The 24,923-nt window shown below is 35.5% G+C and overlaps 1 protein-coding gene and 1 long non-coding RNA gene across 13 annotated transcripts in view; one reads left to right on the top strand and one right to left on the bottom strand.

The window, feature by feature from the left end:
- The window catches only part of LOC138736565 (uncharacterized), a 37,236-nt gene extending 16,643 nt beyond the window's left edge, over positions 1-20,593 (top strand). Inside the window, exons 3-7 of one of the 5 annotated variants that reach the window (XR_011340398.1) lie at positions 10,299-10,469; positions 14,840-14,874; positions 17,321-17,498; positions 19,421-19,480; positions 20,378-20,593. This is a non-coding gene — a long non-coding RNA (uncharacterized lncRNA). Of the gene's footprint in view, positions 1-10,298; positions 10,470-14,839; positions 14,875-17,320; positions 17,499-19,407; positions 19,481-20,377 lie in introns of all 5 variants that reach the window. The other 4 variants (XR_011340397.1, XR_011340400.1, XR_011340399.1 and 1 more) reach the window with 4 other exon arrangements.
- taf1b (TATA box binding protein (Tbp)-associated factor, RNA polymerase I, B) overlaps positions 1-24,923 on the bottom strand; it is a 191,272-nt gene that overhangs the window by 10,832 nt on the left and 155,517 nt on the right. For all 8 annotated transcript variants that reach the window (XR_011340394.1, XR_011340395.1, XM_069886263.1 and 5 more), the window contains 7 exons: positions 23,614-23,713; positions 18,596-18,743; positions 15,899-16,076; positions 15,766-15,812; positions 14,328-14,418; positions 12,300-12,370; positions 10,287-10,509 (listed from right to left, as the gene is read on the bottom strand). Coding sequence is in view for 6 of the 8 variants with exons in the window: in XM_069886263.1 (XP_069742364.1) it covers positions 10,287-10,509; positions 12,300-12,370; positions 14,328-14,418; positions 15,766-15,812; positions 15,899-16,076; positions 18,596-18,743; positions 23,614-23,713 (858 nt within the window). In the remaining 2 variants the exon portion in view is untranslated. The remainder of the gene's footprint in view (positions 1-10,286; positions 10,510-12,299; positions 12,371-14,327; positions 14,419-15,765; positions 15,813-15,898; positions 16,077-18,595; positions 18,744-23,613; positions 23,714-24,923) is intronic.

Below are 24,923 nucleotides of genomic sequence, written 5' to 3'. Positions count from 1 at the left end.
TTCTATCTTTTTCTATATGACTATAAAATTTTACTGCCTGGCTATACAAAACATTTGGAGTTACACCTTCCCTTGAGTTTCATGAGGTGAAATTGTTTTACACAGAGGATTGCAAATCTAGGGATTCTATCTTTGATTGTTGTGACGGTTTAATTAAGTATATTTAAAGTTGATGTCAATAGATTTCTGAATATTAAAGGAACATTAGAAATAAAAAAAAGGAATAGGCTCTGCATGTTTGCTCTTCCATTCACTAAGTTGATTTTCTTCCTCAGTCTTTTTAAACACACTGCTCCTCTATCCCTTATCCCTCAATTTTAAATAATATCCAAAAGTCTATCAATGTCTTGAAAATGCTCAGTGACTGAACCTCCATTATCCTCTTTGATGGGACATTCCAAAGATTATCTGCACTCTCAATTAAGAAATTATTTCTCAACTCAGTTTTGAATAATTAATTCCTTCATGTTTCCATACTGGGGCAAGATGTTTCAGTCAGGGAAAGCAATGTCTTCTCAATCTTATCAACTCTGCCAAAATGTTGTATATCTAAATAAGATCACCCCCTACTCTTCTACATTCTTGATAATAAAGGTCCAAGTTTATTTAATATCTTATAGACAGTAAAACACCGGTATCAGGTACTGATGGGGATTGGTAGATGTTAGATAAGTGCATTTTTCAGTTGCTTGAGACTAACTTTTACAATGCCTAACTAATACACCCACATTAAGAATAAACAATTTCAAAGACAAAAGACAAAAATACTATACTGTACTTTTCACTGAACAAACTTCACACATGAATATATAAACCTTAAAGCATTTTACTTTATTTTCACTCACATTGTTTGAAAACATTGCTGTATCTGTGGAGCCGCCCAAAAGACAAACATCAACATTACAGCTAATTAACACCCTCCACTTGCCCCAAGGTTACAGATAAAGCCCCTGGGACAACTCTCACTAAGCAGGGATAAGCACTTACAGGAGATAAGGGATAAAAGAGTTACCTTAGAGGTGAGCAGCATCAACCAGTTCTTCATCCTGGGTGACATCATTTTATTCAAACGCAACTTTATTCAAATAGCTGCTTCAAGAAAAGCCCGACTAAGGTACTCTGATGGCTGAATATTTGCTCCCATCTTCACCCAAGTTTTATATGTTACCTCAGAGAACATTTATTTTACAATTTCAAACTTGCATATTTTTTAAACTATTATCTTATTCTTATTTGTTTTATATATTTTTAAAATATATTCTCCTTGATTTTTTTGCCAATTGCCTGAATTCCAATACCAGAAGTTTTACTGTATTCCTTATACAGTATCTTAATATATGCTCTCAACATCCATACCCTCCCAGAAACCAAACTGGTTAGTTTGTTGCCCTTAATCTCTGGCTTTACTATAGGTAGTTATATTCCAGGCATGGTCTCATCCTGTTTGATTGCAACATAATGTCTTTACCCTCACAATAAAAGTCAACATAACGCTCATCCAACTAATTAAGAAAATAAGAAATAGGAGCAGGCTATTTGGTCCATCAAGCCCGCTCCTCCACCATTTTTGTTAAGATCATGGATAATCTGGCAGTAGACTTGGTTCCACCTGCATGGCATTTTCCTGTAATCTTTAATTCGCTACAATGTAAAAATCTAACTGTGCCTTGCAAATATTGAAAGAGGCAGCTTCTACCGATTACTTGGGCAGACAATTTCACAGATTCACTCTTGTTTGAGAAAATCAGTTCCACTAATAAATGTCATATATTCCACTTCATCTAAGATTACAGAATGTGTAGTACAGTATCATTAGATGCGGAGAAAGCTTTTGATAGAGTTGAATGGAGATACTTGTTTGAAATTATGGTTCTGAATTTAATTCCTGGAATAAGTTACTTTATTTTGAATCAACTACAGTAGTTATTATTAATAATTAAAAATCTTCCCCACTCAAATTGTTTCAAGATACTAGACAAGGCAGTCCCCTCTGTCCTTTACTTTTTAATCTGGCATTAGAACCCCTTGTAATTGCACTCTGTAACTGAAATAAGATTCAAGGTATTAGTAGAGAAGATGAAGTACTTAAAGCCTATCTATATGCAGATGATCTTTTCATCTATATTTAAGATCCTGCTAATTCCATCCCTCTGATGCTCTCTTTAATATCGGTTTTGGAAGTTTTTCTGGATACAAATTAAATTTTCATAAAAGTGAATTATTCCCAATAAACTCACATGATCCTATTTATTATAATCTGTCATTTAAGATTGTTAAAGAGTGAGTATTTTACTTATTTAGGTGTTAAAAATCACTAGGTAATTTACAGATTTGTTTAAATTAAAGTTTTCTCCTTTATTAGATTTTGTGAAACAATCTTTTCCTAGATGGTCCACAGTGATTTTGTCTTTGGTTAGTTGTATTAATGCTGTCAAGATGATAATATTACCTAAATTTTTAATACCTATTTCAAGTTAACCAAATTTTTATTACAAAATCTTTTGATAATATTAATTCTAAGATTTCATCATATATTTGGAATGGGAAGGGGGCCAGATTGAATAAGCTTCTCTTACAGAAACCTAAGAAGGGTAGTGGTATGACCTTTCTGAATTTGACATTTTAATATTTGCTATATGATTTTTTGGATTTATTACTGTGCACTGGGTGTCCGATCGCTGGTGGGGTGACCCAGGACGCCAAACCGGGTGACCCAACCAAGCAACAGTGCTCGTGAGCAGGAGTCGGTGGAGGCGTCTGGCATTGGGATCGCCTTAGGCCAGCGAGTGGTGCGGTCCACCATCGTAAACAGGTAACGGCTGCTCCGGGAAATGGGTAAGGGCCCGATGATGTCCATGTGAATGTGGCTGAACCGTTCCTGGACATGCTTGAACACCTGAACAGGCGCACTGGTGTGTCTGTGCATTTTGGACGTCTGGCAATGGGTGCATGTTCTGGCCCAGTCTGTGATCTGCTTCCACAGCCCATGCCATACGAACCGTTCTGCCACCATCCGGACTGTGGACCTGACGGACGGATGTGAAAAGTCGTGGATGTGATGGAAGACCTGCCACTGCTGGGGAACTACTGGTCGCGGGGTGCCAATGGAGATATCGCACAGGATGGTGCCTTTGCCGCTCGGAATTGGAAGGTTTCGGAAACGCAGGCCTGTGATGGCAGTCTTGAAGGGCCTCATCTCCTCATCAGACTTCTGGTCCCGGACGAGTTGGTCGAAGTCGAGGCTGGGCATCAGTGCGCAGATGGCCGGTCACAAGGTTAATCAGCAACCACATTGTCCCGAATGTCGGTGGTAAAGTCCGACACAAAGGAGAGGCGATGCTGCTGGCGGGGCGACCAGGGATCCTTTGCCATTGCAAGCGCCTGGGTGAGGGGTGAAGATGGTAAAAGTCCTCCCCTCCAAAAAATAGCAGAAATGCCACACCGCCAGGTACTTGCCCAGTAACTCGCGGTATATGCTTTCTGGTGGGTGAAGCAGGTGGCTGAAGAATACCAGCGGCTTCTAATGTCCATTCACCTGCTGCACCAGGACGGCACTGAGCCTCCGCATGGCCGAACCAGGTCTCTGGCTCCTGAACCCAGAATTCAGGCAGTTTCACAGTTATAGCGCTGATCCCAGGCTCGCTCATGATGGGATGCGCATGCAAAAAAACGCACCGACGGGAGGGGTGACCAGCTGGGGAGTCGATCTCCACAGCCGGCAATGACAGCTGCAGAACACCTGCAGCAAGAAGAGAACACAGAAGACAATGGAAACAAGAAAGAAGAGAAGAAAAGGGCAACAAAGAAACAACAGATGGCCAACCCAGAGGAAGAAGAAGAGGAAGAGGAAGAGTACAGTGAAATAGAAGGGAAAGGCAAGACAAAGGATATACTTTCTCTTATTAAAGAATACATGGAGTCATTTAAAGAATGGCAAGCGCAAGAATTTAATGATTTAAGAAGAAGAATAAACAATACAGAAGAGAAAATGAATAAAATAGATATGACCTTATCAGAAATGGGAAAAAGAATGGACAAGGTGGAAGAACGAGAAACAGCAGTAGAAATGGAGGTAGAGGACTTAAAAAAGAAATTAGAGGAATCTAATAAAAAAGTTAAAGAGACACAAGAGCTGTTAGCTCAGAAAATAGATATAATGGAAAATTATAACAGAAGAAATAACATAAAGATAGTGGGCCTTAAGGAAGATGAAGAAGGCAAGAATATGAGAGAGTTTATAAAAGATTGGATCCCCAGGATCCTAGGATGTCCAGAACTACAGCAAGAAATGGAAATAGAAAGGGCACATAGAGCACTGGCCTTTAAACCACAACCACAACAAAAGCCAAGATCTATTTTAGTAAAATTCCTAAGATATACTACAAGAGAAAAGGTACTGGAGAAAACAATGGAAAAAGTAAGAGAGGACAACAAGCCACTGGAGTACAAAGGGCGAAAAATCTTCATTTATCCAGATATAAGTTTTGAACTCCTGAAGAAGAGAAAGGAGTTCAATACAGCAAAGGCGATTTTATGGAAGAGAGGGTATAAATTTATACTAAAGCATCCAGCGGTATTGAAAATATTTATTCCAGGACAGCAAAACAGACTATTCTCGGATCCAGAGGAAGCACGAAAATTTGCAGAACAATTACAAAATAGACTGAGAGATGAAGACGTGTAACGAGAGTACAAAAGACTGCGAACTAAAACGACACATAAGTTTTGAACTCCTGAAGAAGAGGAAGGAGTTCAATACAGCGAAAACGATCTTATGGAAAAAAACTATTCTCGGATCCAGAGGAAGCAAGGAAATTTGCAGAACAACTACAAAACAAGCAGAGAGATGAAGACATGTAATAAGAGTAAAAATGACCACGATTTATATGTATGTGGGTAAAGAGGTATATGTGTGTATATGTATAGTGTGCATACATGAATGTATCCGTATTTAGAGGAAAATATAGAGAGTATAGACAAGAATTAATAAGGGAAGGAAATGGAATAGAGGGAATAAGGAGGGAATTAAAAGAGTGACCATTGTTACATATGAAAAGTGAAATCTTTTCTGGGGGGGCTGGGTGGGGAGGAGTTACGGTCACTGCAAAATCAGCTGACGCTTGCGAGTGAATTCGCAAATCCAAATGGAGAGGGGAGATGTGGTTGTCTGACAAGGGATAAAGGACAACTCAGGAGGGGAAGGGGAGATTGGGGCTAAAGAAGTTTTAAATAGGAGAATAAGGAAAATGTTTGATGTTTTAGGAATGTTGTCTTATAAAGGGTTCAAAACAAGAAAACAGAAATGGATAAGAAGGAAAGGTAATGATGGAGAAATGGAAAGGGAAGATAAACAAAGTATAAAATGGCTACGTTGAACTATATGACTTTAATATTAATGGAATACATAACCAAATTAAAAGGAAGAAACTGCTAAATTTACTGAAAAAAGAAAAAATTGATATAGCATTTGTGCAAGAAACACATTTAACTGAATTGGAGCACAAGAAATTAAAGAGAGATTGGGTAGGACACGTAACAGCAGCATCGTATAATTCAAAAGCAAGAGGAGTAGCTATATTAATTAGTAAAAATGTGCCATTTAAAATAGAAGAGGAAATAATAGATCCAGCAGGGAGCTATGTAATGATAAAATGTCAGATATATTCGGAGTTTTGGAATCTACTCAATGTATATTCACCTAACGAAGAAGATCAAAAGTTTATGCAAGATATCTTTTTGAAGATAGCAGATACGCAAGGGAACATATTAATAGGAGGGGATTTCAACTTGAATTTGGATTCAAATATGGACAAAACTGGGAAAAAAATTGACAGAAAGAACAAAGTAACCAAATTTATAATTAAATCGATGGAAGAAATGCAACTTTTGGATATATGGAGGAAACAACACCCAAAGGAAAAGGAATGTTCATATTACTCGGCTAGACATAAAACATACTCAAGAATAGACCTATTTTTGTTATCAGCTCGTATGCAAGATAGAGTAAGAAAAACAGAATATAAAGCTAGAATACTATCGGACCATTCACCCTTAATATTGACAATAAAGTTAGAGGACATCCCTCCAAGAATGTATAGATGGAGATTAAACCCCATGTTACTCAAAAGGCAGGATTTTAGAGAATTTATTGAAAGACAAATTAAAATGTATTTCGAAATAAATACGAAATCAGTGAAAGATAAGTTTATACTATGGGATGCAATGAAAGCATTCATTAGAGGGCAAATAATAAGTTATGTAACCAAAAGATGAGAAAGGACTATAATCAGGAAACAGAGCAGTTAGAAAGGGAAATAGTAAATATAGAAAAAGAATTAGCAATGAAGGAAGATACAACTAAAAGAAGAGAATTGGCGGATAAAAAAATAAAATATGAAACACTACAAACATATAAGGCGGAGAAGAATATAATGAAGACAAAACAGAAATATTATGAACTAGGTGAAAAAACGCACAAAATCCTAGCATGGCAGCTTAAGACAGAACAAGCTAAGAAAATGGTATTGGCATCAAGGAAAAAGACAAACAAATTACATATAATCCAAAAGAAATTAAGGAAAACTTTAGAGAATTCTATGAACAATTATACCGAACTGAAAACGAAGGGAAAGAAGGGAAAATAGATGAATTTCTAACTAAAATTGAACTACCAAAACTACAAATAGAGGAACAAAATAAATTAACAGAGCCATTTGGAATAGTAGAAATACAAGAGATAATAAAAAAATTACCAAATAATAAGACACCAGGAGAGGATGGATTCCCAATAGAATTCTATAAAACATTTAAAGACTTATTAATTCCGCCCCTCCTGGAAGTAATCAACCAGATTGATAAAACACAAAGCTTACCAGATTCATGTAAAACAGCAATAATTACAGTAATACTAAAGCAAGGGAAAGATCCACTCACATCAGCGTCATATAGACCAATATCTTTACTTAACAGAGATTATAAGATAATAGCTAAACTATTAGCAAACACATTAGCAGAGTATGTACCGAAAATGGTAAATCTAGACCAAACTGGATTTATCAAAAAAAGACGCACAACAGACAATATTTGTAAATTTATTAACTTAATTCATGCAGTAGAAGGGAATAAAGCGCCAACAGTAGCAGTTGCTTTAGACGCAGAGAAGGCCTTTGACAGAGTAGAATGGAATTATTTGTTCAAAGTATTGCAAAAATTCAGTTAACCGGAGAAGTATATTAATTGGATTAAAGCATTATATAAGGGACCATTAGCGAAAGTGACAGTAAATGGACATGTATCAAAGCAATTTAACTTAAGCAGGTCAACACGGCAGGGATGCCCACTATCACCTTTATTGTTTGCGTTAGCTATAGAACCACTAGCAGAATTGATAAGAACAGAAAATAATATAAAAGGGATAAAAATAAAAGACAAGGAATATAAAATCAGTTTATTTGCGGATGATGTTATAGTATACTTAACAGAACCAGAACTATCAATAAAAGAATTATATAAGAAATTGAAGGAATATGGAGAAGTGTCGGGTTACAACATAAACGTAAATAAAAGTGAAGCAATGCCTATGAATAATGCGGATTTCTCAAAATTTAAGAAGGAATCACCATTTAGATGGCAAATGCAAGCAATAAGATACCTAGGTATACAAATAAATAAAAATCTCGGCCAACTATATAAACTCAATTATTATCCACTAATGAAAAAATTACAGGATGATTTAGAGCATTGGAAAGATTTACCACTAACACTAATAGGAAGGATAAACTGTATTAAAATGAACATTTTTCCAAGGATATTATACCTATTTCAGGCATTGCCAATACACCTGACAGAGAAATTCTTCAAGGAGTTAAAGAAAATAATAAGGAAATTTTTATGGAAAGGGGGGAAACCGAGGATAGCACTAGATAAATTAACAGAATGGTATAAACAAGGAGGCTTACAACTGCCAAACTTTAAAAATTATTATAGAGCCGCACAATTAAGATACCTATCAGATTTTTATCAAACAAGGGAAAAGCCAGATTGGACTAGATTAGAATTAGATAAAATAGGGGAAAAGATACCTGAACACATATTATATAAATGGGATGAAAAATTGGTACAACATAGAAGTTCTCCAGTATTACATCATCTACTCAATATTTGGGAGAAGATTCATGTAGAAAGAAATAAAACAAATTATCAATTACCAAAACTAATATTGACGCAAAACAAGTTACTCCCTTTTACAATAGATAACCTTTCCTTTAGAGAATGGGAGGAAAAAAGGGATTAAAAGAATAGAAAATTGTTTTTCAGGAAATATATTATTATCCTTTGAACAAATGAAAGATAAATACAATATAACTCAAGATACAGCGCTGGCATATTACCAATTGAGATCCTACTTGAAGGATAAATTAGGAAGCAGTTTGAGTTTGCCAGAGGGAAGTAACTTTGAATATGTGATTACAGATACAATGATAATCAAAAGATTTACAACAAATATGTATATTAAACTGCAAGAAAAGGAGAATGAGGAAACAAATGGTAAAACTAAACAAAAATGGGAACAAGATTTAAATATAAAGATAAAAAAGGAAACATGGGAGAAGTTATGCTCTGGAATGATGAGAAATACAATAAATACGAGGTTACATATGATACAATATAACTGGATCCACAGGCTATACATTACACCTCAAAAGTTAAATAAATGGGACTCAACAGTATCTGATAGATGTTTTCGATGTAAAAAAAGAAATGGGAACAACAATTCATGCAATCTGGACATGTGAGAAAGTAGAAAAATTTTGGGAAGATCTAAATCAGATATTAAATAAAATGATAGAAAACAATATACCAAAGAATCCAGAGATCTTCCTCCTAAGTAACATAAAAAACAAAGAATTTGGAATTGATTTGGAGGATGCACAAAAAAGATTTGTTAAGATAGCTCTAGCCATAGCAAAAAAATGTATTATGTCAACCTGGAAATTGGAAGATAATTTGAAAATACAACAATGGTATATAGAAATGAATAAATGTATTCCATTAGAAAAAATAACATATAGTTTAAGAAATAATATTGAAATATTTGAACAAATATGGGAGCCTTACATGAAACACAATAGCGAAAACCTACCGGGGACAATCACTACCTAAGTTAACGGAAGGAAAAGGAAATGAAAAGAATGGACTCAGTGGAATTTCTGGTGTATTTTTAATTGAATGACAACATTGTCTGACTGGTTTAATGTATCCTAGATTTTGTACCTTAAATGGACGGGAGGGGGGAGGTAAGGAGGGTGGGATGGGAGGAGGGAGGAGAAAATGGCACTGTATATGTGTGAAAAGGAAAGTGTGTATCATGGTTAATGTGATTTATGGTGTGAAAAATAAAAAATTTAAAAAAAAATCCAGCAAGGGTTGAGTTCTCCCCTCTGCCACTTGTTACTCTGACCGACTATAGGCAGAGTTGCGAGTGGTCTCTCCACAAATGTAGTTCTTGCTACTTCAAAACATGTTTAAGCATGCTGCTGAGCAGCGTTAAGCTGAGTGTTCAGCGTCACTCATTTTATTTGTTTTCTGCCGGCAAAAATGCAATTTCTGTTTTTCTAAAAATTAATTTGTGCTTTAATTTCAACTGTAACAACAACAATTTATTGAAACCCTAATTTAGCACAACCCCGCTTTTTTAACGATGAGATTTTATGGACCCCAACAATCATGTTCTAATGGGGTTTCACTGTACACCACGTCTACCTGTTCCTTCCATTGTATTCTGCTCATTACAGCCTTAATCTACTTGAAAAGGTTCATCCCATGTAATTTCTCTTTTGAAAATCAATGTTCATTCAGCCCAATCCTATAATAGATTCCAGCATCTTTCAGTTACTAATGTCAGACTAATTTGTTGTTCTTCCCTACGTGTTTTCTCTGTCTCTTTAATAGTGGGCTACACTTGCTACTTTTCTGTCTCTGGGAATCATTCTATATCCATGAAATAAATGGATACTGGAATCAAACAGTAAAGCAGACTTAAAGCCAGCATCATCTATGATAAGGGCAGAGCAGACCAGGATACTGCCTAAATCTGCTGCTGTTGTGTTCTCATTTATAAATATTGTGTTAAATTATGTAACCATGCTTGCATACATATCCAGACATTAAATTGAAAGTTATTTTTGTTAATTAATATTTCAGAAATTTAACTGCAAAGTCACATTCAGGAATTAATGACAGCAATGTTCATATGATAGCATTGTTTATGGAACAAAATTACATACTTCTCGTTGCAGATTTTCAGACAACAGAGCCAGTAGCGTTCGTTGACATTTATGATCTTTTCACTTTTTTCATTATCATATCCTTTGAGGCTATCTCCGTGAAAACAAGGTCTTTCCAGAATGCCTTCATTCCAGCTGAACCAGAAACTAGAAGGTCTTTTCTTTTCCAACACTGGCTGGGAAGTAAGTCTAACAAATTGTTTCTTTAGACTATGGATAATACCTAAAATCAAATAATTGACACATTTGAAACCAGAAAATAACAAGACCCCAGTTTCTTTTATAAACAGTAATTCTCAATACCAGCTAGTTTTGAGATTATGTGGTCAATTTTCTATTCAACAATATGCAAGATGTTGATAGCCTTTTCCGTTACCTTGCATTAGCTTCCAATGTACTCTGGTGATCAACTCCCTCCAATGGCTGGTGAGCAATTATTCTACAAGACTCAAATTTGAGCTAAACAGCAGAAAGTTGGTCACCAGTTCATTCAGAGTTCAGCCAGATCATCAATTGGACCATGAAAATCAGCCACTGCTTTTTATCCTGTCAAGTTTATTTGGATAGATGAAAGGGGCAAAGTCTCAGAGGTGGTGATAAAAATCATTTAGCATTCTCCATGAATTTTTTTTGCTAATGAACCAAGATACATATGGTGTCATTTGAAGGCAAAATGTTCAGTAATGGGGCCTTCCTTGGAGGCCAATGCACACTACTCAGACTCAAGTCATCTGACAAGGTAGCAACTAGCTGCCTTAGCCTAGCAAAGAAAATCTAAATGTCAGATTCACGATCAAGTTGAAAAGTGATGTAAAAAAAGCCTCAAATCAGTTATAAATCACACCCTTAATTTAGTTGTAACTTAAAATACCTGTAGCTAAATGTATTCAAAGAAGTGGTCTTCCACACCCCCATTCAGTCACCATTGTGAGGGCATAATGGCTAATTTCTGGTAGTTTATCCATCTGCATTAAAGATCTCTCTCTATAGTATTTTGATAGGAACCAACTCATCTAAGAATAAACCATACATTTCTGTGGCCTACGCACATATTTGTGGATCAGGTACTCTTTCCAAATTCTGACAAAATTTCATGTGTTCTTGATTTTTCATAATTGTTTTAATCTGATGATTTTTAATTGTAATCTGACACAGATTCCTGAAAAATTAATAGCCTTCTCATGAATAAGGGGTTTGAAATATTAGTGCAGAGATAAATTCTGATCATATCTTGATCACTTGAATCTACAACCTTTCCACTGTATCTCAATTCTGACATTATTGATGTGCAACCAGTAATGCATGCTATTTACTTAACAACCATTTTCACAACTGCAATCCACTTTTTAAAAAAATTGTTATTTTGTTCCATATTCATTTCCAACTAATGAAAAGGAAAAGAAAGCAAATATTTAAATCAGAAATAAAATCAAAAAGTGCTGTGAACACTCAGCAGGCCAGGTAGTATCTGTGAAAAGAATAATGGAGCTAACTTTTTGATCAGAGACTTTTTGGCTAATTGACTTGTTGAATGTTTCTGGCATTTTTCTGCTTCCATTTCCTTTCCAGTTAAATGAATTTCTACAACTCAATCGCTCACTAGTCATTTTTCATGACTGGCAGAACGCCACAAAACCACTAAGCAAAACCTGACTTTCAAGCGTCAGAAAATAAATTGCTGGAATTTAGAATAGCTCTTATAGATCATAACATTTTATACTTTAAGCTGCAACTCACTGAGCACACAAAGTTTAAATAAGCAATATCAAAATATACACCACTGGGAAGTCAGCATAGATGGAGTCATGTCCTCGAGGTAAACAGGAATTTGTAGCCTTAGAAACCAACAATAAACAAAATGTTATATTTTCCCCTGTTGAATAGCTTAGGAAATGTTCATTCATATTGACGCAATTTAAAAATATGTGAATATTGATAATTTAGACAAAACAAAATTATTTCTCATGAAAAAACAATGCCCATCAGTAACACTGATAAAATAAATTCACTTACGTTTCTTTTTGTAGACTACCGATTGTTTTTTTATAGAAAAGAAAAGTGGCTTTTCACACTTCCATAGGTGCCTGCGACGAAACACAATGCACATTTTAACACTATTTTTAGATACATGTTGTAACTTCATAATTGAATTTGCCTTCAGCAATGCAGCTGGAGGCACTCAAATGTGGTTACCAATAAAAAAAGACAAATGCTATTTCAATGACTCATAAGAACTGCATTTGTGTAAATGTTTCCAGTTTCTTTGCATCAAAGTCAAGGCACAACAGAATTGTTGAGCAAAACAAAGATACTGGCCCAGAAATTCATTCAAACCGTTCTTCCTTTTGTTAAAAATGTGTTCAAAAGAAGACCAAGTAGGTACACAATCCTTTATCCGGAACCATTGGGGGACAGAGTGTTCCAAATTTCAGATTTTTCCAGATTTAAGCCCACCTGAATTGTGCTGCCGTATCCACCCCCTTCCAGCTGCATTGCCGTCTCTCTCCCCCTCGTTTACCTGAGTTGTGCTGCCGTCTCTCTCCCCCCTCTCGCCTGCCCGAGTTGCGCTGCTGTCTATCTCCACCCTCGCCTGCCCCAGTCACGCTGCCACCTCTCCCTCTGCTGTACCTGCACCAGGAAAAAAATGCCGGTCTTTGGAGCTTTCCGGATTTTAGATGTCCGGATAAAGGATTGTGTACCTGTTTTACAATTGGAATTCTGTACTATTACAATGACAATAAAGGAACCTTGAACACAAATCAATTAGCAAGTCCCAGAAATTATGCAGAGTTACTGGGCAACATGACACTGATGGTCTGGATACTGCATGCAAAAAGATTCTTCACCTTAACACCACATACCACTGCACCAAAATAAATTAGTATAAAATGGTATTTTCCTTGCATTTTATGCACTAAACAATTTATATAATTATGGCTGAAAATAAATGATAATTTCTCCCTAAAATACTGACTGATATTGCTCAACCTCTTTATACAACAATATACAATTAACCTTTTCCTGGGACCAACAACTCATAGACTCAATGAAGGTTGTAAATACAATAGTTAGTGGGACATGCTGTAGTGATTAATGAGACTCTGAAATGTTACAGTATATGGTCTCCCTGATGTCATGGTCAAAATGGTCACTCGACGGCTTCAGTGAGGGGGGAAAATAGCCACAGGTTATGGTCCATCAGAACCAGCAACATTGATGGAGAGGAAAAGTCATTTAGGCAGAGTTTATGGAGCTTGGAGAGATTTTAAAAAGCAGGATTTCAAAGGTAATTTCTGAACTACTGTCAACACAGATCTGTGATTACAGAAATAGGAAGAAAAATCAAATGAATGAATGACTGGAGAAACAGCGTAGCAGGGAAAGCTTTAGATTTTTGACAAATTGGGACTTCTGGGATGGACAAACTGTACTTTAATATGATGGCGACCAACATTTTCATGGAGAATATTGCTAGTATTATTGGGAAGGTGTGAAACGAGTTTGTTAGTGGGACAGGAACTAGACAATTGAATCAGAAGGGACATTTGGGAAGGCAAAAATACATGGCAATAATATCCAGAATTCATCTTGAAGTGGGTATAAGACAAGAGTGGACCAGATAAAGACAAGAGCAAGATAAAAGCCACAATTTCTAAATTTGCAGTTGGCAGAAAATTTGGCAGTTCATGTGATGTGTGAAGAAAATAGTGATAGTTTCCAGCAGGGTACGAGTTTTCAGAACTTTTAATTTCTGCTCTCCTGTGGAACTATCTTCCTAATTTCCTTTTGCCCCTATAATGACCTTCCAATCCATACAATGTTTGATTCAGCCTTCCAGAGAACTGAAAAAAAAAAAGCATTTTTGGTTAATCTTTGGTCAAATCGCTTGTATTCTTGGGTACATTTCATCCAGGTGCACGACTTTGTGACAAACAGAAAAAAAAATTAGAGCAACATTAATCAATTTAAACACTGAATTTTTTTCAGAGCAAATTAATCGTTCAGCAATTTTTTTTAGACAAGTAACAACGGATCACGTACCTGGCTGTCTGTTCTTCCACTTCCTTTTCACTTTCATCCAAAGAGTTTTTCATTACCTTGTACCATTTTCGGAACTGAAAATGCTTAATGCCTAACAGGACAGAAGTCATGCAAGAAAAGAGTTGTAATGAAGATTCTGCCCAGATTGACTGTATTTTCTCTATTCTGATTTTACTTTAGATCACAACATTAAAATTACATCACACTTTAAAAATGTGTTTTGTTTAATTATGGTGTAATTTATACTAAAAAGAAAAATGCACTTGAAGCATACTGGCACATTCAAAGAAAACATCTTGCCCTTCATTCTAATGTGTCCCATTTTAATTCAAAAATTCGTTTTTTTGTTAGAAGATGCCCCTCAATTATTTCCAAACTGGAGGATTAGGATTACCACTTCACATGTTAACAAAACCTATCACATAAACTTAATCCATATACTTTTGGGTGCTAACATATCAAATGAAAATAGACCATTTATAATTAAGTGATTCAGATTCTTTTCTCAAAAGCATTTGTGAAGAATAAAGGCACTGGAATGAAAGAGGTATGGAGCACAAAAGCAATCAAGTTATAGTGAATCTGTATAGGACATTGTTCATGCCAAAACTGGTGTATTAGGTACAATTCTGAGTGCAACATTTTAGATACTTTGGAAGATTATGGAGAGGACACAGAAAAGAGAGACCAAAATAGTGGAAATCAACTGTGAGACCACCTGCAAAAGAGAATAGTCTTCAAAAGATAATTGATTAAATGCACGGTTGGCATAACAGTTAGCGCAGCGCCTTTACAGCGCCAGCAATCGGGTCCAGACCAGGGTTTGAATCCCTCACAGTCTGTAAGGAGTTTGGAGATTCTCCATGTGTCTGAGTGGGGTTTCTTCGGGGCTCCAGTTTCCTCCCACCGTTCAAAAACATACTGGCGGTGTAGGTTAAATGGGGGTAAATTGGGCGGCACGGATTCGTGAGATGAAATGACCTGTTAGCATGCTGTATGCCTAAATTTAATTTAAAAGTTGGAACAAGGAAAACAAGGATATGGGGAAAGAATACGATGAGCGGAAGAGAAATGGATTGCTCTGTAAAAGAGACAATTTACTGTAAATTTGATGAATTGAATTGCCTTCCTCAGTATTATTCTATCTATTGAGCAGAATAGAAAATCAAAAAGAAATGTATGCTAGTGGCGGCGGAGTCAATTGTATTATTTAAGAAAAGGTTGGACAGGTATATGGATGAGAGGAAGATGGAGGGTTATGGGCATTGTGCAGGGAGGTGGGATTAGAAAGGGGTGTTTGGTTCGGTGCGGACTAGAAGGGCCTAATGGCCTTTTTCCGTGCTGTAATTGTTATGTTATGTTATGTTATAGGTCCTTCCTGACTGCTATACTGTCGGAATTTAGTTTTACACATCTTACAACAAATATCATAAAATACCTTCACAGCTTTGCTTGTTTATCTCATCTGCTCGCTTAGATAGCAACCTGTTAAAATGGTACAAAAAAAATTGTTTTAAAAATCAGTCCTTTCCGACTCTGCGATATTTTATGATATACAGCAAGCGACTTACCACTCATGCTTGTCATCAAGTACAAACAGCAGTTTCAAAGTAATGACAATCACTGCCACAGCCTGAACTTCATACTTGATGGTTTTTGCCCTTCTGGATAATGGGTGAAAAGTTAGATAGTCCACCTCACCAATGCCCATTTTCTTCACCAGTCTTTGTGTCCAAATATGCATGCCCTCTAGTTTGAGATAACCAATGAAAAATTAAAATCAAAGCAACTTCTAAGTAATTCTTAATGCTGCATAGTAAGTTCTCTATATTTTCCTTGAACTTTATCTCAGTAAAACTAGTTTTAGATACTAATACAAACACCTCTACTTTTATACATCACTCACTCCAGTTTAACTGAATGTTTATAAATAAACATTCACAGGATAATCAAATTTATTTTTAAATAGAGGATATTCAGGGCCAGCCCAGCTAGAATAGTTAATGATCTGTGATAGCTGTTTTTATAGTATTAATGACTATAAATATTGATGGACATAAGCAGGGCAACTAGTCTTTACAGTTCTAATGGAAAACAAAAGAGTTTGTTAGAGTAGGTGAGGCTAACTGCAAATTGTTCATATTATGTTGGTAATTATTCTGGTTGTATTAATTGTAATTATACAAGAGCAACATATTTAATCCCTTAATTATTGCCTTCTTGTTGCGCATCCTCCAATGCACTAATATACTCTTTTAAGAGACGGATGAGGCTTATTGTGCCTGCTTGATTTATACAACCCTTTCACCAATAACATTTAAGATTTATTGGCATACCTATTAACACACTTACACAATTGAAATTATATCTATTTTAGGTAACAGGATTGCATTTTAAAAACACTAATTTCACACCATTTGTAAAGTTAAAAAAACATGATTGGAAGTTATACAGGGCCAAGTACAGCATTTATCAATAGTTCAAATCCTGTTCCTCAACCACTTATTTATTCCATATGCAAGTAGTAAATTGCCTGAATTTTATAGTTTGACTGTCAATGACATTATCAGGGTTCATTGTCCCTAAAGCAAGAAAATGGCAGTAACTTCTGGTGTGTATAATCATAGTTAAACACAGGAACCCAGAGGCTGCTCCTCTACAAGCAACTCGCAGCCTTCTCCAGTTCATCATGAAAAATCAATCAGCAGAAAACAAAGTTTTTAGGAAAAATTCATGCCATCACTTAGTCTGAATGGCTTATGTTTCATTATATTTTTTATTCAATAGCTTGAACACACTCTCTGGCTCCAAATTACCAATTGTATGCATATGGATTCTAAGTCAATTGGATAAGCCTTTTGTAGCTTTAAAACTAATAAAAGTCTTTTTTAATATTTATAATGTTGAAATTTCGAACAATCTTTTATCAATGTTTTTTCTAAATCAACTTCTGAAAAAATTATTAAAATATTTTTAAAATTGCACTTTTTAAGTTTTGGCATTTTAGTAAGAAGTTATCAGTATAACTGGCTGCATGGACACCAAGAATGCAAATGACATCAAAAAAGTGAAAGTTAATGTTACAGAGGGAGCCAGAGCTTTATGGGCAGCTTTCTTCAAGATGTGCTTTCCCAACAAATACAAAATCCAGGTCACATCATTCAGTAGAAGGTAACTCAACTGATCTATTTTGTTTTTATTATACTGCACCCACATTGAGACCTAAACCTAAGAGATTCAGATCCTGTAAAAGGTACAGTTCAATTGTAACAGACAGAACCAAACATTTCAATATGGATGTTGTTCAATAGCTTTTAAAACTTCCAGCTCAATGGTTATATCCCTAACTACAAATATCCTGGAAAAAGCAAACAACCTTTGTTGAACTGTTTTGCAGAATAGATGTACATATTTATTCCAAAAAAACTCACATTTTATGTGGCAGTTTATAATTTAGCAGCCAGTTGAAATTTAACTCCCCCACTTAATCCCCTTTTACATTGGGGACCTCCATTGTACTGCAGGTCAAATGTAAATCAAAGTATATTTTACATGTGATGAGGGCTTTCTTCTCTCCGTTACATTTTCAGCTATAGATTCCCTGTCTACCTCTGGATGAAGATCAGTTTCTTCACCATCTTGAATACCTCTCCTTGTTCCAAAACCAATTCACCTTCAGATAGCAATTTCTAATTCAATTTCGATAAATCATTTCCCAACCTGAAAATTGTTTTGCCCCTCCTCCACTGTGAAATGTTTGCTTCCAGTTTTATTTTCTCCATAACTATATTTAATCAAATTATAATTAATACTTGTATTCATTCCACACCTTTTCACTGAACAATCCAAAATTCTTCACCCTCTCCTTTCCCTTTGTTTTCTGCCTAAAGATTGAAAAAATTGTTCTGTGCAATTTACAAAACCTGTGGCATCAATTCCTTCTTCACTAATTACATCCTCCGAAGTATTTGCAGTAATTGAAATATTCTACTTTTGTTGACTTATTGGTTTGAATTTGCCTAAACTGTGCTCAAACAATAAAGTATCACTCAACAATCTTTGCAATCTATCTGGTCTCATCTGTAACAATTTTTAAAAAAAAACTCCCCTTTTATTCCTCTCCCTATATCACCCGAAATGCATAGAAACACAAACTCTAATTTGCAATCCTGACCCCCCTTTAAGCATAAATATTATGCTTCCAATTTAGATGGGGGGGGCACTGATGTTCTTAGCTGTATAATTTTGAAGTACTTGTAAGAAGTTACCTGGCAAGTTGGCTTCTAATAAATATTTGATACAAAGTAAATATGGATGGAGGAAACATTTTTCAGTTATTTCAGGAAAACTAGGCAGATCCAAAAATTCAGCAAGTTGGCGCATTTTCCTTTGGATATCATCGTAGGAAGGAACAGACTGAAACAAAATCATCACAAAAAGATCTTAAGTTCATAGAACAACAAAACTGAAAAGTGCCCTGAAGCACAATAGAGAGAGAGGAGTAATCCCCAAAAAGACTTGTGTGCTGGGCAATATTTATTACAGTTGTTGCCAATTAATCTGCACACGATCGTGTATGGATCAAAGAACAGAATACAAATCAATGAAGGAAGCATACACCAAGCTATTAGATATTTAAAATAATTACATGGTCTTGGGATTTTATTTTTAAATCAATCTAGTTTGTAAAATTTTCTGTTTATTTAATTTCTGGAATGGCCTTTCAATACAATATTTCAATAAAATGAAATGTTTTACTAGGATGGTTGTAGTGGGAAATGGCAATTCCGCAAGTTCCATGGAAAGACACCAGATGAGCATGAGGGATATGAAAATCTTTCCAGAAGGCACCACCTATCCCTCTTAACCTCACCTATTAAAGATTGGCCTGAGTCACAGTAGGTATGGGAAGGAAGGCCATTCTTGATCATTCTCTAGTTGTGACCATAGCATCCAGTTGGATGATAATGAAGAGGTATTGAAAGAGGATAGTGGAGTTAACCATGTCAATCAACTTCAATTAGACATCCCTGTGATATTTGCTATTTGATCCTTATCAAATTCCAATAATAAAACATAGTTGATGTCAATAGAAATCAAAATTCTGATGAAGAGACCTGGATCCGAAACATGAACTTGGAGAGGACAAGGATGTAAGTTAACATACCCTTCAATGAATTTAAAGCATTTTGTAAATATACCATTGGTGGCTTTTTAGTGTCTCATGATGTCTGCTGTGGATAGTCTGGGCCTTGAAATCAATGTGAAGAGCAGAGGTTACACCATGAGTTTTTTTTGCCAGATGAGAGGGATGATCTTTGCATATCCCTTTTCTTAAATCGATGAAAGGTACATTGTATATTGAAGATGATGGAGAATCTCGGCATTTGAGTCTATTTTCACAGAGAAGTGGCTCCTATGCTAACTGGAAGTGTTTTGAATTTTCCAAGGTTTCTCAATGAACCTTTATTGCCAAATTAAGTTTGTGGTAGATCAGCCGTGACTATACTGAATGGTAGGGCAGACTTGAGGGCCGATTGGCTGACTAATGCTCTTACTTTCTTGTATGTGACCTACAGAGTACCAAAATCAAATATATTTTCATGCTTTATTAATTTATTGTTGCTTCTGTTGACAATAGCTAAATTAACACAGACCAGGGTTTAAAACTGGGACCTTACTTTGTGCTCTCTGCATAAATACAAAAAGAAAACAGCATCTTATAAAATTACTTTGCTATGTTTTGTCAATAATTAAATCAAAACTTCCATATGTAAAATATTAGATTTTTAAAAAAATGCTCCTGAGCACTATCTAGGAAAAAATACAGAAAGAATGCATTATGATATTAGCAAATAGATATTCTCTTTAATAACAAAGTAACAAATTCATGTCCTAACTAGAAAAGATCTCCACATAGAAAATCAATCAGGAATAGAAAATCAATCAGGAATAGAATTGTTGGTGTTGAATATTTCTACTTTGTAAAAAGAAATAAACATCTTTATTATGTTCAAAAATAATAAATTTAATCATGTTTTCCAAAACAGCTACAGAAGATTACTACCCATAACCTATTTGGGGAAAAATTGCCCAGGCAGAGGCAGAAGAACAGAAACCAGAATGACATTTTCAGCTATCAAAGTGAAAAACAAATACAGGACAGCAATCACTAATATTTAGGATTGCGCTAGGTTTTTGTAAAAAGCATATTAGAAAGCATCCAAATAAAAGACTGCATCTCGCCCATAAAATTGTCAGATATCAAACTCCAAAACCCTCAAACTCAAATGCACATCATAGCTTCATGTGGATGTGCTTCATGTGCAACTCTTTCCTTTAAATTGTTCCATTCGTCATGGATACAACTTTTATTTAAATTGAAAAATCCAGATTTTATATTAAAATAACCCCACATATTTTTGTAATTAACATTTTACCACAAAATCAAACACTAAACTCTGAATTCCTTAAAGAGCAATTATTGACTATAGACACTTCTGAATTTGTGGATCAATGGACAATTATTTAACCAATCATTTACTATAATTTTTTTTATTATTTTATTTAAAAATTTTAAAACCACATCAATGTATACATATACAATAAAGCTACAAAAAGGTTATACATGTGGTTTGGATATATATATAAATAAATAAAATGTACTTCTTCCATCCACCCACCCTCTCCCTCAGAATATACCAAAAGAAAAAGAAAAAAGTTTGGAGAATGTAAAAAAAACAAAATCTCAATTCTAATAATAATGGAGCAGGGGTGGGGTTACCATCAGGATGGGCTTTCAAAGAATCCCAAGTCTTAAAAATTCAACTTGATACATAGTTAACCTTAATTTAGGTCTAATCACTTTAATACTACCCAACAAAAATAACATCGGATCCTGTGGGAGTTTAACCTGAACATTTTCTCCAAAAAATTTCCAACCTCTAGCCAAAAAGATTTTACTCTGGGACACTTCCAAGTAGAATGCAAAAATGAACTGAATTCCTGACCACATCCAAAGCATAAATCTGATAATACTGGATTCAATATCAAAATAGCAACCCCTCTTGCTTTAGAATTAAATGATGAAGGTACTTGACTTACCCAATCTCTTTTAATTTTTGAATTTTTTTTTTACAAATGACTGAGAAAGCAATATCAATTTAATTTTTCTTAAAATATGAGCTAAAACTTTTTTTCTCTTGATTGGATTATTAAGCCCATTTATATGGTAAACGGTGTTTGACACAAAATGGCACATGATTATGGAAGGAGAAGATCAAAAGTCCACCTCCCCTGGACAGAATATATATTACTTTAATTAAACAGTTAATTTATAAGTGTAAAAAAGCTTCTTCAAGGTCTTTATTCACTTGGTCATCATTGATTTCAACTAATTCTTGCTGCTTCGACACCAGTTCTGCAACTTGCATCTTCTCAGGCCGGTCTTCCAAAACTTGCTGAGTAACTGAACTCTGCACATCCATTCATTGATCTTGTTTAATATTCGGAAGAGAATTCACAAATTCTAAAACTACTACTTAATTTGTAAAATAACCATGATTGATTTTCTCCAGAAAACACTAAGAGTACTTGGGTATCGGAAAGAAAATGTATATCTTTCTTTCCAGAATACTGATTTTGCAGGATTAAATGTCTTTCTTCTTTTCACAATTGACATGCTTAAATCCACATTAACTTACAATTTGCCTCTGTTAATGGATGTTGGTAATTTTGAACATTTTGTACAGCCACTCTTAATATTGTTTATCTTGATTACGTAAACATCTAATCAAAACCAAGCGTGGCGCTTGTCCCGGGAGTGGCTTCTTTCTATTAATCTTATGTGCTCTATCCAGTTCAAGTCCATTTGGGAAATTCTCAGGACCCAGAACTTCTGGAATCCATTTTTTTTTTTTTTAAAAAGTACCAGATTAGAGCCTTCAAAATTTTCAACCAACCCAACATCTTCACATTATTCCTGCGACTATGATTTTCCAATACATCAAATCTTTTGTAAAAGTTCTTTCCTTTGCACATTTCAAGCCATAACAGAATCTTCCATTTTATTAACTGTATTTTTACATTGTTCTGCTTCATAACAATAGTCTTGAATGTCATCTTCAATTTTCTGAACTTGAATTTTAACTTTATCAACAGCTAGTATATTTTGCCATTTCATTAATATTTTTTTATTTCACCCTTAACATATTCAAATTGTGCTTTAACATCACTTCTGACATAAAAATTTCAAATCCATACGTTTACACATTAACTACATTTGGTTGATAATTATAGAGGTTTGTTCTTGAGCTTCCATACCTTGGGTTCTGGCTTCAGGATATCTGAATTGATTTGCTTCAATCCCCTGAATTAGTTGTGCTTCATCTTTTTCATATTCTGCTCCCGCTCCCTCCCATTCTTAAGCTTTTTCTTCCTTCTCTTTATCTTGGTCTTCATCCTTTTTTCCCCCCCAAGTCACTTCCAAATGGTTCTGATTCAATATCTAGTTGAATCAATGGCTGTGTCTGGCTACCAGAACAGCAGACAACAGCCTTGATTGGTTCAGTTATTCCCCATAGGGAAACAGCTTGTTCCGTCGTGCGCATGTGCAAACGCTCGCGCATGGGCAGTTGTTCCTGTGTTGTTCAATCGTCTTCTTCTGGACCCCAGCAACATCTTCCCCAGAGAGGCAGTGCTGGAGTTATATGGATTCTTGCCGTCGCAGCGCAGGTCACTCTTGGAGAAGGAGGAACTTGAGCCCAAGGTTCCATTGTTAAGGTAGGCCCAACTTCTTCAGCTAATACTAACCTCTTTAATAACTGCTTTCTTAGTCATTTGAATCTTCCTTTCCTTGAAGCCAAAGTATATCGATTTATGAATAAATTCCCAAAGTTTTTAAGTTTAAGAAAATTTGAAAAAAAAAATATTTTTGGTCACTTTTTGATTAATTCTGCCAGGAGAGGCATATTTTCACATCTCCAATCTATGCCATCACGCTAGCCCCCCCAACCCAACCCCACCATTTACTATAATTTTTATCCATACATAAATGTAGTACAGCTCATTCTGGTTTGGTTAGAACAAATCTTCTAATTAGATGCAAAAACAAGGACTCTAAAATTTCTTGTGGTTGGATTACCAGATAACATCTCAAGGTATTGTACCAAGCTGATAAGGAATATAAAGTTGTGATTTATTTTCCTTAGTACCTTGCCATTAACTCAGTATTTGCAGCATTCCCCCACCCACCCCCCTCCCCTCCCAAATCAATGTAGGTCTTTACCTGCACTTGAAAGATACGAATATCTGGACCATAAAGTTTCATCTCTTCAGGAAAATACTGGATGGCGTTTATATATGGTATATGTAGCTCTGAAACAAACCTATTTAAAAATTATTATTGAAGAAAATTTAAAGATCAACTTGAAATTCAGAACGTCAAAGAAGTTCCAATCTCAAGCAAATGTTTATTTTACTAAAAAATAGAATCAATTTCATTGGCATTCCAAGTTGCTTTAAACAAGGACCAAAGTCCCCCAGCCCCTTGAAATGGGAGGGTTTAAAAAAATTGAACCATCAAAATTGTGGCCTGAACTGTTCATGAAATTACTACTGAATTTACAAATCAGGAAGTACCAAATCCAGTCACAAACATGCAGGTAGACCATGACAATTTGTACATCTAAATGTTATTATTGCCCAAGGAGGAAACTTTACAATTAAAATACATTTTAAACAGACACACACTTATGTACATATACACACAATCACAATATCACTCTCCCAAGCCCAACACCGATCCTCACCTGTCGATTTGACTGCTGATCCTGCCCCAGCTGTGGCACTGCCCAAGTAAGCCCGACATCCAACTCCTGACCCTAATGTAATGCCCAACCGCCTCACTCATCGTAGCCCTGGCTGTCCATCGCATGTACCCACCCCCCCCCAATCTAACTCCTGACACCCTCAGCCTTGTTGATCTTACCTCTCCCCTTCCCTTCCCCACCCTGCACATACACAAACATTTATACACACACCTACAGCATATACATATACATACATAATCTATCGGAATACTTATAGAAATATTCTAAGGTGCTCCACACTGAGCAATGTAGCCAATAACAGTAGTAAAACTGCTTTCAATCATATTGGAAGCCCATTACCAAAATAGCAAGTTTACATTTTCAGTCACAGTAGTCTTACCAACTTCCTAAAAGACAATAGACACTTCACTTAGCTCACTGGAACCAAGAATTTCACACACTGTTTTTATGAATAAAATAGGGCCAAAACCTGAATAGCTTAAACAGGAATATGCATTTAAAATCAAGGCATTACCTAACTGGGACCCAGCATATAATCTGGTACTCTAGTACTTCCAAAATCCCAAATGTGTCAGATTAATAGAATTTTACTTGACATCTTTTCAAATTATTTTGCATTGCTCATAACAGAACCTGATTTTGAAATCATCGATCCTTCCAAAATCCTTGACCCATTCTGCGTATTTACCACACCAACACATAGGCATGGTAAATACACTTATCATGTTAGGACATGACCAGCAAGGTTTCAGATGTTCAAAACTGG

This window comes from Narcine bancroftii, chromosome 6 (assembly GCF_036971445.1).
Source record: "Narcine bancroftii isolate sNarBan1 chromosome 6, sNarBan1.hap1, whole genome shotgun sequence".
In the NCBI taxonomy this organism is placed as follows: domain Eukaryota; kingdom Metazoa; phylum Chordata; class Chondrichthyes; order Torpediniformes; family Narcinidae; genus Narcine; species Narcine bancroftii.
The sequence above is the reverse complement of the archived record's forward strand: the minus strand, read 5'-3'. Positions and strand labels throughout refer to the sequence as shown.